Here is a 14,973-nt window from a genome sequence, read left to right on the forward strand (position 1 = left end):
ACTCTGATTCCCATTTTTGGAATAAATAATGATCATAATTATAATTTTAATTTTTTAACGTTTTCATTCTTCATTTCAAGCATACTTTTAATAGTTTTTTTTAAAATCCTTCTTTTTTTTACAAGGTCAAAGTAGGAGAATGATAATTCCAAAAATGTTTTTTAAAATTCTCAAAACTGTATAACTTTGATATTTTTGGTATACTTTGACTTTATATCATCTTGTTATTTTGTTTAGTTTAATGTAATGGTATTTATGAATTTATTATGATTATGCCTATATTGTGTTCTTCTGTTTTTGAGGCTATATAAATAATTTATAAGTAAATGGTTAGCCTTTCCAAATTTTATCATATTTGCTAGAAAACAGCTCTGTAATATAATCAAATTTTATTTATAATTTTACCGATTGTCATTACTGAAGTGTTGCGGTAATAATTGCCGTCCTTTTTGGTTTTCTCAATGAACCAGAAAACATGGTAAATTTTACGATATTCTGGTAGTTTTGACCATACCTTTTTCGCATTACTATAACGCAGTAACTAATGCGTTTCTCTTTCTTCGCATTTAAACAACGATTTTTAACTTCTATTAATAAGTATACAAATATTTTTTTTGTTAGATGTTGCCATATTAAAAACAGAATATATACCTACATTCGGAATATATACTACACATACCTACATTTGTTCGAAACGTTTTTGTTATCGCAAGTATCTACACATTTAGGTAGGCAAATAATTTATTTGCATTAATTAGAGTTCCTTTCTTTTATGCTGAATTTTTAAATTTGGTTGATTGTATAAAATGGTTAGAGGTATGTCATAAAATAATCTACTTCCGGTAATAAGTTTTACGGCAAATAGCAAACTTGGCTTGCAATTTGAGCTCTTTGAAAATACTTAATAATAGTGAAATTTTCCCCTACTTTTATTAAAAAAAGGAAGAATAAAAATCGGTGTTTTGCTTCTTCAAAGTACTTACTTTTCGTGCAAGCTCCATTTTATGTAGCCAGCAAATGAATACCGATTTTTGGTGCCACGCGGCTCGGAATTTTAAACAATGTATTTTTGTGGTCGGGCTATAATGAGTTAACATAATACATAGTTTTGAATTTATGTACATTTTGTTAAAATGCATAATATTCTTTAAAATTTATTTTAAAATAAATTTATTTAGATGATCCTCTTCCAAGTTTTCCTCCTACTTTTTCTGCTGATACTCGACTCAACTTTCCAAACAAACAATTAACAGTAGAACTTCGCCATTATAAGGATGAAGCAGGAAAACGGGAAAGTTTGGAGATTTTTGCACCAGGAAGACATGTCAAATACGTAGTTCATGACAAACAGCATCTTCTCATAAATTTCCCAGATAATGGTAAGAAATTTAGATCACTAATACCACTCATCAAGAAATTATTTCTTAGAATTTTACATTTGTATATACATTTTTAAATGATAAGTTTTTTTATTGTTTACGGAAATAGTATTGAGCAAGTTAAAACCAGTCATTCTATAATTTTTAACTTAATTTAATTACTCAGTAATGTATTAAAATACGAGCATTCTACTGAGAAATATTTTTATAGCAAGTGAAAGTATAACCCTGATTGGATATGATATACTCAACGCCCACACTAAACTTCGAACTTAATAGAACCACACTAACGAGAAATAAATGTATTTTAATTTCACAGAAATGAAGTTAAATGTGAGCACCACTACTTGCCAAATGTTTCCAGTTTCATAGCAAATGAAGGTATAACCCTGATTGAATTTAATATGCTCCATACCCACACTAATCTTATAATTCTATATAACCACACTAAACTGACAACGGGAAATTCTGTAATAACGGCTTTTATTATATATTTTTAGAATCCATGTGCAAAACTAAGCTAAAACTATGTACCGTATGCAAAAAAAAAAAAAAAAAAAAAAGGAAAAAAAAAAAAAAAAAGAAACAAACCCCCCTGATTAACTTTTGATCTAATGATTGGATCTTCGCGTTCAAGGATTAAATCTCAATGGGACAAAGGGGTGACCTCAAATATACTAATTAATAAGTGCAGACGATATTTTAAGTTTCGAAATCAAACACAAATACGTACTTTCTTTGAATAAACATATTTTTTTCCTCCACAGATTCAGATTTCTGATCTTCAAAATATCGGAGGTAGCCGCAATTTGAAAAATATGGTCCCATAGTTTGGTCAAGAGAGAAATCGAAAGTTTGGAACCCTTAATTTTAATTTTACTTTTTGCGTATTTCGCCATATTTCGAGAATTTTTCAAACGAATAGAAACATTTTTGCTCATAATTATAATACTCGTTTATCCAAAGATAATTCCGCGCAAAAATCAAAATTTAGTAAATATTTATTATTTTCAATATATTATTTAATAACAGTCGAAAAAATTTTGAATTGTAAGGTATTAATTTTTACGTCTTTTTAAAGTATGTAATTTTACGTGGCAAAATCGGTCGAATAGTTCCTGAGAAATCTAATTTTAGGGACGTCGAATGCTTAAAATTTGATTTCTCGGGAACCATTCGACTGATTTTGTTCAAATTTTGCATTTTGTTATGTAAAATTACACATTTTGAAATGACGTAAAAAATTTCCTATCGTTTTTTTCGACTATTATTAAATAAAATAATAAAAAATAATAATTATTTACTAAAAGTTTTTTTTTCATGAAATTTCCTATGGATAAACGAATTTTATACTTGTGGGCAAAATGTTTTCAATTCGTTTAAAAAATTCTCGAGATATGGTGAAATACGAAAAGAGTAAAATTAACATTAAGGTGTTCAAATTTAGACCACTCTCCTGATCGTACGATTGGGACCATATTTCCCAGATTTGCGACTACCCCTACATTTTGAGGATCAAAAATCCTTATCAGAAGAAAAAAAGGGTATATTTACTCAGAGAAAGTACGTTTTTGTATCTGATTTCGTAACAAAAATATCGTCAGCACTTATCAATTAGCGTATTTGAGATCACTCTCTTAAACCTTTAAGACTGAGTCCTAAAACGCGAAGACCCGATCATTAGATCAAAAATTATTCAGGGTTGTCCGTTTTTTTTTTGGTGCAGTGTACATTAAGAGATGCAAATAAATATTTAAAAATATTTATATAAATAAATGAAAAGAAACATTGTTTACCTTTTGTTTCTGCCTTGAGATTTCATTCGTTAAAAAAATTCATGTATAGTGCAACTTAGAATAAAAATGTGGTTGATTAGAATAGGAGAGGGATAAAATGATTAGAATAGTATTTTTAGATCAAATTAAAGGATCAAACATTTCAACTAGTATTTGAATTAATGCTAAAAATTAAATATTTCAGATTATGCAACCTGCTCTGTGACAAGTTCTTCAACAATACAGTTGGAGGATGAAGATAGCGGTCCAAATGGATTTCTTCAAAAAGTACTGGATGTTACAAAAAAACCCAACGAATTCTTTCTTGCAGATTCCGGAGTAAACAATGGCGTATTCTCAAAGAAATGGGAAGGATGTTTTGTAAACCCAAAAATAAACGTTTCAATTCGTTTCTCTGGTAAATGATTTTATTTTTGGTAATGACAGTTAATGATTTTATAGATTAATATAAAGTAGTTTTATTTGAATTATTTATCCGGATTGTAGTAGGCTTATATTAACGACTTCATTATTCGTTTGCTATATTTTAGTCATTCAGTTCAAGCTTTAGATGTGAGTGCAAAAATTGCAATTAATTTTAAGATCAGTTTTTGAATTGTTTTCATAATAATACAAAATATATTTATTTTAATGTATTAGCTAATGTATTAGCTGTTAATGTATTGGTTAATGTATACCAAATTCTAATGTATTAGCTGTTGTAGTCTGGTTTAGAATTTCAAATTTAACAGATAGTTTAGCAAAATCTTCAATAGTTGAAAGTCAGAATATCTAGTTTTGGTGGCGTAATAGTAAAAGCGTTGCTCACACCACCAGTGAAAATCTGGGGATGAGTTCTATCCTACCTGCTAACCAAGCCAGCGTGTATCAACATCTCTTAGAAGTCTCAGCACCGATCAACTTAGTATTTCGACATCACGAATATAAGCAGCAGGGGGTTAAACACGAATGATGTTACTAAGCTCGTGCTACTAAACTGCGCAGTGGAGTTAATACGAAAGATGCCACTACATTTGGATTATTAAAGGATCGGACTTTTCACTTATGGTATTTTTCACTCCTACTCGTGCGGAGACCTTCTCTCTTTTTGGACGTGTTGCGTGTATGCTCATCAGGGTTAACGCTAAATCCATTGCGACTGAGCGTCCTCTCATGCGTTGTATAAATTTGGAGAGAGGTGTAGCAGTTCTGTTACTATCCTCGTCCCCTGACAGGGGTAAATATTATTTGGAATTTCTGTCATGACTTTTAAAAGAAAAATCTCTGAAAAAGGGAGTTACAGGTTGAGTCTTGTTAGGGTGCTGTGTATCAAGTTAGGGTGTATCTAGTATCAAAAGGTCATGTCTAGAATGTTTGAAACTAACTTAGTAAAATTTTAGGAAATGCTATAATACTGGGTTTCATGTTAGGGCTTTGTATCAACTGTAATAATTCTTTAAATAAAATTCAATATGCATTTAAATAAACTTAACAAACATTTTAAATAAACTTTCTATACAATTTAAATATACTTAATGCTTTTGTAATTAAAAGTCTAAAGTTTAGAGTTTTTAAGGGAAGAATTTAAAGTCTGCAGCTGTTTACATAAGTTTTTATTGTTTGTTATTGTCACACACTCATCATACAATATATATATATATATATATATATATATATATATATATATATATATATATATACATATACAATATTTGTTTTTGGTAGTTAATTAGTCATTGAAAAAAATCGTATGTACATTATATGTATGTATGTATTCAAAGAAAACGTGTATGAGCCTGTGAAAATACACGAGAAAGTGATGGAAAAATTGGACTTTTTTATACTAAGAAATGAAAATTTACTGTAGTTAAATGCAAGAATAGCTCATTAAAATTTGAAATGCCAGGAAATAAACGTAATATTACAGTATTTCGATTTTTTTCGTGTGTATGGTATAGCTTTTGATCGAGAAAAACAATTTTGTCTTTTTACTTTATTTGCAATTTAAAGAGAGTGTGCCATAGATTTATTATACAATTTCTCTACGTCATTATTTGCATTTGACAGTATAAATTATTAAAAAAATAACAAATATATTATAACTATGTTCGTATAAATTCAAAAGGAACGTATAAATCTATTTAGAAATATCTGAGAACATGCTAAAAAACTTTTCTTCTGATTCATAATATAAAATATTCTGATTCATAATCATAATTTTGTTTAAAAAATACTAATTTTTTTTAAAACTATTAAATCTAACAGCATAGTTTTGGAAAATCCTCTGGTTTGGCCTGCCAAATTAAGCTTCACATTTTCGAACTGAAAAAATTTCACTTGCTGTGATTAAAAACTGATTTTGATTAAAACTGACAAAATATTATGAGTTCTTTTATACTAGGCATTCTAAGTTAGAATTTTTTTTTAATGTGAAGCTATAAATCTTAACAAATTTTATTTTTTATATTGTTTTTCTACTTCAATTTAATAAGAATTAGATATAAATTATTGTGCATATTGTACCTTGGTATTTTAAATCTAATTAACCAATAACAATTTTTTAAGCAGTTCTCTTGTTTTTATTTTTTTAACCTAAGATCTTAGATATAAATGGAGTTTTTGTATTTCAGAAGTTGACTGGAAAAATCCTGGAAACGATACAAAAAATAAAAGACTACCTGTTAGTATGGAAGCTCAAATCGACGGTGATTTTGTTACTGGTTTAATAGACAATCTTCAAGCAAGTATGCCTGATGATATATACTTCCAGGTAATTTTCAGAATTAAATTATGTCTCATTCTTAGGGTCGGCATGTATTTACTCCTAATTTTTCTTCTCTAAAAATATCCTACATGAATAACTATTTTATAAATATCCTATATGTAAATAATTTTTACTATATATATATATATAATGTTATATAAAGCTTAACGTTTGCTCTAGAACAGGTCAATGCATTAAAATTTTATCAAGTTAAATGTATTACATTTTTATTCTTCCAAAATTTTAAATCGGAAATTTATACATGTTAAAATTTTACATTCTCTTAGCAAAATTTTTATATCTTTCAGAAAAATAATAAACTACATTTGTATAGCAATCATGAATGACATATATTTGATTGAATTCAATATTTTGAAATTCATCTTCGCTGCAATGCGTATATGTTATCGATTTTGAAGGCAAAATTAATTTAGGTGAAATTAAAATTTCTACAAGCTTTCATTCCTCTTCTTCTTTTAAGGCACTACTGCCCGTTACAAGCCTGGGTCTTCAAAAGTAGTCTCTGCCATTTGGTTATCCAATTTCCCTTATTTACTAAATGAAAATTTTTCTCCACCGACTCAAATAACTTAATTGGTGATCTTTTTTGTTTTTTCTTTCTCACTAGATTGGTCAAAGTGAGCTTTTTTTGCAGAGTTTGTATTATCAAATCGGAAAAACTACCTACGCAAGACTGCAATAATTGCCGAAATTGTCCTTCAAAATTCTTTTGAAGAAAGGCAGATGCTTTTTGTGTTTATTTCAGACGTGCAAAAAAATGACATAATGGGTTAACAATAAAAACATGCAAAATAAGTGTTAGAAAAATATTCCCTTATGTGAAATATACATGAAAAAAACTTTAAAATCTCAGCAAATAATAAAAAAAACAAAAAAAACAAGAATATTTTTTGATTTTGGAGTAAATGTTACTAAATTTTTTATGCTAGCTTAAACGCGCGAGATATTTTCCTTTGTATCTTTAAACAATGAATTTATTTACTTTTCATTCCACATCGGAATTAAGCAATTTCTTAGATGTACTTAATTTGCTTAAAAGTATTTTATTTTTATGTATTTTGGATAGAATTTCAACGATTTCACTGGATTAAATAAAAGCTCAAAACTTCCTCTCGTAGAAGCTTTTTATTATTCACGGCTTAAAACGCAATGATTTACTGTATCTAAGAATCGGGCATTAAACGCCAACTTTTCATTCTAAGAGACTTGCCTTCTCTTAGACTTCATCTGCATACCTCTGGTGTATTATGGAGTTTTTATTCATCTTCTTCGGCGCAGGATAAGGCAACGAATAAATTGTAAAGTGGAGAATATATTAAGATCTCCAGGTTTCATCTTGCTCATTTTTGTTTATATTTTAAGAACCGTCTTCAGTTCCATATTTATTTCAATACCGCATTAGTAAACATCAATAGATAAATTAATTTGGAAATTTTAAGTATCGCAAAAAATGTTTTTAGTCTTTTAAATTGTGCGTTTCATTTTTTAAATATTTTTAATTTGTTAGTTTAGATTCAATGAATATTGTGTAGAATAAAGATTTTAAAATATTAATCTACATTTTTATTTCCTTATGTTAAATTTTAACGAAATAGGTGATATCATTTATTGAAAGAAAACACTAATAATTAAGATCAAAAGGATAAAACTTCTTTGAAAAAAACGCGCTAAGAAGCAGCAGAAATTTCAGAAAAAAGTAATGGCTACCGGGTAAAAGTAATTTAATGGCTACCGGGGCCGGTACCCCCTGAAGACGTCGGCTTCGGTGGTCATATTTTTATTTTAATTTTATTTCATTTGTTTTGTAGTGATATCATTTATGTTACTTTTTGAAATTCAGTTCTTAAAATAGTTTTTAGTGTTTTGTATAGTATAAAGTATGGTATGAGATTCACATTGTTTGTATGTATATGTATGTAAGTATGTATGTTTATGTATAAAAACGATGCATGTATATGGGTCTATGAATGTATGTATATGAGTTATTTACTATTTACATATAATCGTTAGTCACAAGTATCTAAACAATAAATTTAATTCAACATCTTCGGCATAGGATAAGGCAATGAATAAATTGCAAAGTGGAGAATATATAAAGATCTCTAGGCTTCAATTTACTCATCTTTGTTTTTATTTTAAAAACCGACTTCAGTTCCATATTTATTTCAATACCGCATTAGTAAACAGCAATAGATAAATTACTTTCGTAGATTTAAATGTCACAAAAAACTTGATGCTCTAAACGGTTAAGTTTTATTTCTGAAATACTTTTAAGTTGTTATTACAGATTCAATGAATATTGTGCGGAATAAAGATTTTAAATTATTAATCTAAATTTTTATTTCCTTCTGTTTAATTTTCACAAAATAGGACTGTTTGATGTCATTAATGTAACTTTCTTGATTCAGTTCTTAAAATAGTTTTTAGTTTTTTGTAAAGTTTAAAATATGGTATGGGACTCACACAGTTTGCATGCATCTGTATGTACGTATGTAAGTTTATGTATAAACGATGTATGTATGTATATGAAGCTATGCATTCATGTATATGAGTCTATGTCAGGGATTTATTTATTAAGTGTAGACGATATTTTTAGTTACGAAATCAGACACAAAAACGGACTTTCTTTGAATAAACATACCTTTTTTTCGTTGGATTAGGCTTTTGATCCCCAATATATAGGGGGTAGCCTCAATATTTTGGTCAGGAGAGTGTTCCAAAGTTTGAACCCCTTAAAGTTAGTTTTACTTTTTGCGTATTTCACTATATCTCGATAACTTTTTAGTGAATTGAAAAACCTTTGCCTACAAGCGTAAAATTCGTTTATCCAGAGATAATTAAATGCAAAATAAAACTTTTAGTAAATATTTATTATTTTTCATTATTTTATTTAATAATAAACGAAACAAATAATGTAATTTTAAATGGCCAAATACAAAGTTTTATCCTAATCAATCGAATAGTTCTGGAAAAAATCAAATTTTTAAAAAGGCATATGTTTAAAATTCGATTTCTCAGAATCAATTCTACCGATTTCGCTCAAATTTTGTATTTTTCCATTTAAAATATTACATTCTTTGAAATGATGTAAAAATTTGTTTACCTTACAGTTGAATATCATTATATAAAATAATAAATATTTACTAAAAGTTATATTTTGCATGAAATTATCTTGGGATAAATGAATTTTAAATTGTATGCAAAATTTTTTCAATTCACTTAAAAAGTTCTCAAAATATGGTGTATAAAGTAAAATTAGCATTGAGATGTCCAAACTTTGAACTTCTCTACTCACCAAACTATTGGTAACATATTTCCCAGATTGCGGCTACCTCTATATTGCGGGGGTCAGAAATCCAAATACATAAAAAAGAAAGGTATGTCTATTCAGAGAAAGTACATTTTTGTGCCTGATTTCGTAATTTAAAATATCGTACGGACTAATTAATTAGTATACTTGAAGTCACTTCTTCAAATTATTAATATTAAGTCCTAGAACATAAAGATCGGATCATTTGATCAAAAGTTATTCGTTTCTTATTTTGTCACTGTGTGGATGTATGTTCATGTATAAATGATGTATGTATGTATATGAGTGGATGTATGCATGCGCATGAGTCTATGCATGTATGTATATGAGTAATGTTCTATAGTACATAAACAATAGTCACAAGTATCTAAAACGTAAATTTCTGTTAGACTAAATAGTATCAGACTGTTTTCTTTAACCCTGGATATTTCTAAATGTGTTTTTTCTTAAAATTCCCTATTTTGTTTAGATAAAAATAGCATGATGTCATTCTTATTATTTTAAATTTCTCTTCCTACCATATCATTCAGTCCATATACCATATCATTCTACCATATCATAATTAAAAGATATTCATTTTTAATTGGTATACATTTACCATGATTTTTTTAAATATGCAAGTTTTTTTTAAAATTTATTAATTTATTTCTTAAACATTCTGTTCATTTTATTAACTGCCATCTAAACGTTAATCATTCGAAAAAGTTTATTATTATCAGCGCGAAAACTACTATACAAAGGATAATAAAGAGAATTTTATTTACTATGCAATTTAAAATCGAAAATATTCAGCGGACGCAAATTTTGGAGAACCAATTACTTAGGAAACCCAATAATATTTGGAAATTGTGATGCTTAAAAGTGACAGTGGGTGTGAAACTGTTATTGTAAAAATGATTTTTTATTGTTTAGTTTTCCGTATATTCGCTGTTTTATTTTAAAAATGTATATGCATTTTTTGAAAGATTGTAAATTTTGAAAGGTTTATACTTTATAAAATGCCGGCACTTAGTATCCGTAAAATCCATTTCATCGTAAAATATTATACAAATAATTTTTATAGTATTTATTAAATTAGAATGATTCAGCGAGTATACGGTAATATTTACAGTAAAAATTTCAGTACATCACATTTTTTGTTTCGTAAAAATGGATTTTATGGTAAAAATAACCTGTATCCTGAGTGCCGTTTTTATTGTACTTCGATCCGGAATTTTTCGCTGTGTTCTGAACGCGTTTACAAGGCATATTTAAAACATTTTGATCTCTTGTATTTCACCAGGAGTTTGTTTCGACTTATATGGTTGAATTATGAATAAAAGTGAACGTAAAAATATTTAAATTTTTTCTCCTTAAAAAAACTCAAATTAGAAATATTAATTTGTGTAAATATTTACTCTTTGTAAAGGTGAATATCTTAATAAATCTATTAATTTTAATTTACAGCCACCAGCAGATGTATATTGCCCAGGCTTCAGAGAGGATGTGAAACCACCCGAGTTTCCAGATTTTTTTTCATATGACGGCGAATTGATGATGTTTGAAACTAGAACCGAAGTTATTCCTTTTGTCTCTCATCGTTCAGTATGTATTTTTAAATTAGTTTATGTTGATATCAATTTCAATATTGGTTAAATATTAAAAAAAAATCTTAAAATATAATGAGAATAATATTGAAATCTTCACAAATAACTATAATAATATTGAAAAATTTGGAATTAAAATTAAGATAGTGGAATTAATATTAAGAATTATAATTAATGTTATCAAATAACGTTATATCCATAGTAAAGGGCAATAGATTATATTAGATTTACGGTTAAGAGTCAAAATGGTTTGTTATTCTCTTTGTTAATAAAGCTTTGATGAAAATAAGCTTATAAACTTATACTGGTGCACACATTGTACCGTAAAAAACTGCACGAAAATACAAAATTTTAGTACTTAGTTATTTTTTAGTACTTAGCTATTTCTTCGCTTAAACCTATGGGTTCAAACATTTTAAAGTACACTGAGAAAGAAAGTATACTCAAAACTACCAGAATATGGTAAATTTTGACGTGTTTTTGGACTTATGTGCACACCAAAAGGCCTAGTAATTTTTACAGAAGCTCTTTTTAATGATCTTGTTAAAATGAACAATAAAATATTGTTTAATAGCGTGTGATAAATTTTGACAACGGAAGTAAAATTTGTTAATTTTATTATGAGACCTTAGAGTCTGGTATAGAAACCATTTATTCGGTCAAATTTGTTTTTCAGTTATGCATTTTTTAATAAATGTTGGTAAAAGAAACTATAGTTTTGAAAACCAGAATTTCAGTGAATCGTTACTACATGACAAATACATAATGATTTTAATACCGTATATATTGGTTTTATTAACCAGAATTGAGTATTTTTTCTGAATTGCTATTACCGTTCAGAACGGACATTTTACCAGGACATTTTACCGTATGCTAAAGAAACTTTTTGGAGCTAAAAAAATCTTCCCGTTTTCCAATGTCCTGTACAGTCTTTAAGCAAATTTTAAGGAATTTCGGCTCAAGTTTTTAAAAAATTTCGATTTAGCATTTTAAATAATTTGCATCTCTAGAAGTGTTATTGCATCATTATTTAATACGTCTCTGACAACGTTATTGTTTCAAAATATGAGCACATGATTTAGATTCCGATTTGCATTTTTCCATAAAATAAATTTAAAACATCCTATAAATGATAAACTTAACTTCTCAAGTAATTTAATCCAAGTAAATAAGTTTAAACCCTTAGAGTTTTCCTATTTGGACCATGTCATACCAGAAGAATTAATTTTGCTCCCTGAATAGGCGGCATTATTTGTTTTGCCAGGACATTAAGTTTTTCAGCAAATTGGAAGTATTGAAATTAGCTAGCTTTTACGATCGTTGCAGAAAATTTAGAAATATAAACTTTATTTCTGTGACACGAAAGAATCTTTTTTCTAATAGAAAGTAAAATTTATGTCTTTAAAAGGCTAGACTTTTTGTCTGGGAATTGAGTGGTATGTAAGGAACGTAAAAAAGTGCTACAAAACAGTAAGAAAGTCGATGCATAAAATAAAATACAGCGTAAATAGTACCAGCTTAAGGTATTCTTCTAAGTTTACGATGTACACATTCCTAGACGAGTGAAGAAAAAAAGAAAGGCTGCTTTTATGTCCTAAGATAAAAGTTTGTTTTCAAAACTAAAATAGAAATTTTGCTTTTGTTACTTCTTTTTGAATATCCAACTGTGAATTGCGTCTTCTAAAATGAAAAAAAAACCTAAAAAAAGGGAATTGACAAAATTTGTTTTTGTTGAAAACTTTCTTAGTGCAATTTTAGATCAACCCTCTAAAAGATTATTTCTTTTCGGAAAAAATGTTATTTTCGTTTTGAAGGGTATATATAATACACAATATTAAACTTAAATGGGTGCAAAGATTTATGGCTAAATAATTTCTAATGATAAACCTATTAATTATATAAAAAATCTGAAAAATTGCATTGAAAAGTCGTTTTTTAAAACAAAAAGTTTTATTCTTACCTTTGAATATCTTGCTATTAATTAAATGTCTAGTTTCATATAACGATCTGTTTAATGATAGCTTTCAAGTAATTTGCAGTTAAAGCGTTAAAATGTACCAGCTGCTTTATTTATCTCTCCATTTTATGCTTCAGTTTTTCTTTACATCCGTGTTAGTTAAATATTTTGAAAAGTTTAAATTTTTTTTTTGTATAAACGAAACGTTCCGTACCCGATTATTTTCCGTATAAACGTATTACTTACCCCTTTTTGTAAGCAAAAGTATAGAAAGAGGAAAAGAAAAAAAATAATGGTGTCTAACTGCAAACATTTTGTGTAAGAAAAACTTGGGATTGGGAGTATCATATATATATATATATATATATATATATATATATATATATATATATATATATATATATATATATATATATATATATATATATATATATATATATATATATATATATACTAGCGTGCCATGGTCTAAATTGTTTGGTTAAAAGAGCGATTTAAAATTTGAAAGCTTTAGATGTCATTTTTTGCTTTTTGCGTATTTCGCCATATCTTTCACACAATTATATATATATTTTTTTTATCCAAAGATAAATTCAAAGCAAAAATAGCTTGCAGTAAATATTTATTATTTTTTTATCATTTAATATTAATATATTCGAAAACTTTTGAATTGTGAGTTATACATATTGTTACATAATTTTATACAATATAATTTTGCATGGCAATATTCAAAATTTGAGCAAAATTGGTAAAGCAGTTCCAGTGAAATTGAATTTTGAAAAGTCGTATTTTTAAATTTCAATTTAGCAATTCTGCATTATTCGACCGATTTCGTTCAAATTTTGAATTTTGCCACTTAAAATTGCCTTTATTAAAATGATGTAAAAAATTGTATAAATTATTATCCAAATAGTTTTCGACTATTATTTAGCAAAAAAATAAATAAATAAATAAATAAATATTTAGTAAAAGCTGTATTTTGCCTGTAATTATCTTTGATTAAAGGAATTTTATAAATGTGCGCAAAATTTTTTCAATCCGTTTAAAAAGTTCAAGATAGGGTGAAATTTGCAGAAATTAATATTAACATGAAGGGTGTCCAAACTTTGGTCTGCTTTCCGGACCAAACAATTGGGATATTTCCCAGATTGCGGTTATTTCCCATGTTACGATGATCAGAAATCCGAATCCATCATAAAGAAAGTATGTTTATTCAGAGAAAATGCGTTTTTGCGTCTAATTTCATAACTTAAAATAATGTCTGCATTAATTAATTAGCATATGCGAGATCACCCTTCGAGCTATTAAGATTGAGTCATAAAACGTGACGATCCAATCATTAGATCAAAAGTTATTTAGGGGGGTTATTCTTCCAGTAGGGTTATTCGCTGTACAACTATGGTGATTAGAGTATCCTACTATGTACCACCTGACTTAAATTGATTCGAATCCTGCAGACAACCAATCAGCGTCTCTCTCACAGACGTATGAACTACGTATGAAAGTGTAATGCGGTTTTTTCAATCAGACAAAATGTAAAGAAAAATTCTGAGTAATAAGTAACATAAATATTCTATTTGTCTAAACTAGTTCCTATTTTCATACATACACTGAAAATAATTTGCTTTCTTCTTTAAAATAACTCAGTTTTATATTACGGTATGGAAATGGCATTTCTGGAGAAAAAAAAACTCATAATTCTGGTTAATAAAACCGAAATGTGTGGTATTTAAACCATTGATTTAGCAATTGCCCTGTTCATATGATAACGGTTTGTCTGAAATTCAGGTTTTCAAAATTAAGAATTGAAAAGTGAATTTAAGCAAATAAGTGGTTTTTATGCCATGTTCTAATGCGTCATGAGAAAAATCGCCAAATTTTGTCATATTTCTCAAACTTTATTACATATCATAAAATAATATTTTATTCTTAATTTTATCGAAATCATTACCAAAGTGATTACTGAGATTTTTGTTGTTTACATAGAGCCAGTAACACGATGAAGTTCGGCATATTTTACTAGTTTTGATAATACTTTTTATTTCGGTGGGAATAAGTACATCAAAATAATACAGAATTTCGTATTTTCGTAAGTGTAGTGCATTTTTGTACTTGAAATGGCTCATGACTGATTTAGATTGAAAAATCAACAGAACTAGTGACTTGTTAAGAACAAAACAT

The 14,973-nt window shown here is 27.6% G+C and overlaps 1 protein-coding gene across 2 annotated transcripts in view; it reads left to right on the plus strand.

Moving 5' to 3' along the window:
* LOC107448563 (uncharacterized) overlaps positions 1–14,973 on the plus strand; it is a 182,180-nt gene that overhangs the window by 20,175 nt on the left and 147,032 nt on the right. For both annotated transcript variants that reach the window (XM_043048709.2, XM_043048708.2), the window contains exons 3-6: positions 1,179–1,379; positions 3,360–3,572; positions 5,785–5,924; positions 10,696–10,833. In XM_043048709.2, coding sequence (XP_042904643.1) covers positions 1,179–1,379; positions 3,360–3,572; positions 5,785–5,924; positions 10,696–10,833 — 692 coding nt within the window. The remainder of the gene's footprint in view (positions 1–1,178; positions 1,380–3,359; positions 3,573–5,784; positions 5,925–10,695; positions 10,834–14,973) is intronic.

Source organism: Parasteatoda tepidariorum, chromosome 11 (genome assembly GCF_982258835.1).
Source record: "Parasteatoda tepidariorum strain Cologne lab strain chromosome 11, Ptep-v5.0, whole genome shotgun sequence".
NCBI classification, from domain to species: domain Eukaryota; kingdom Metazoa; phylum Arthropoda; class Arachnida; order Araneae; family Theridiidae; genus Parasteatoda; species Parasteatoda tepidariorum.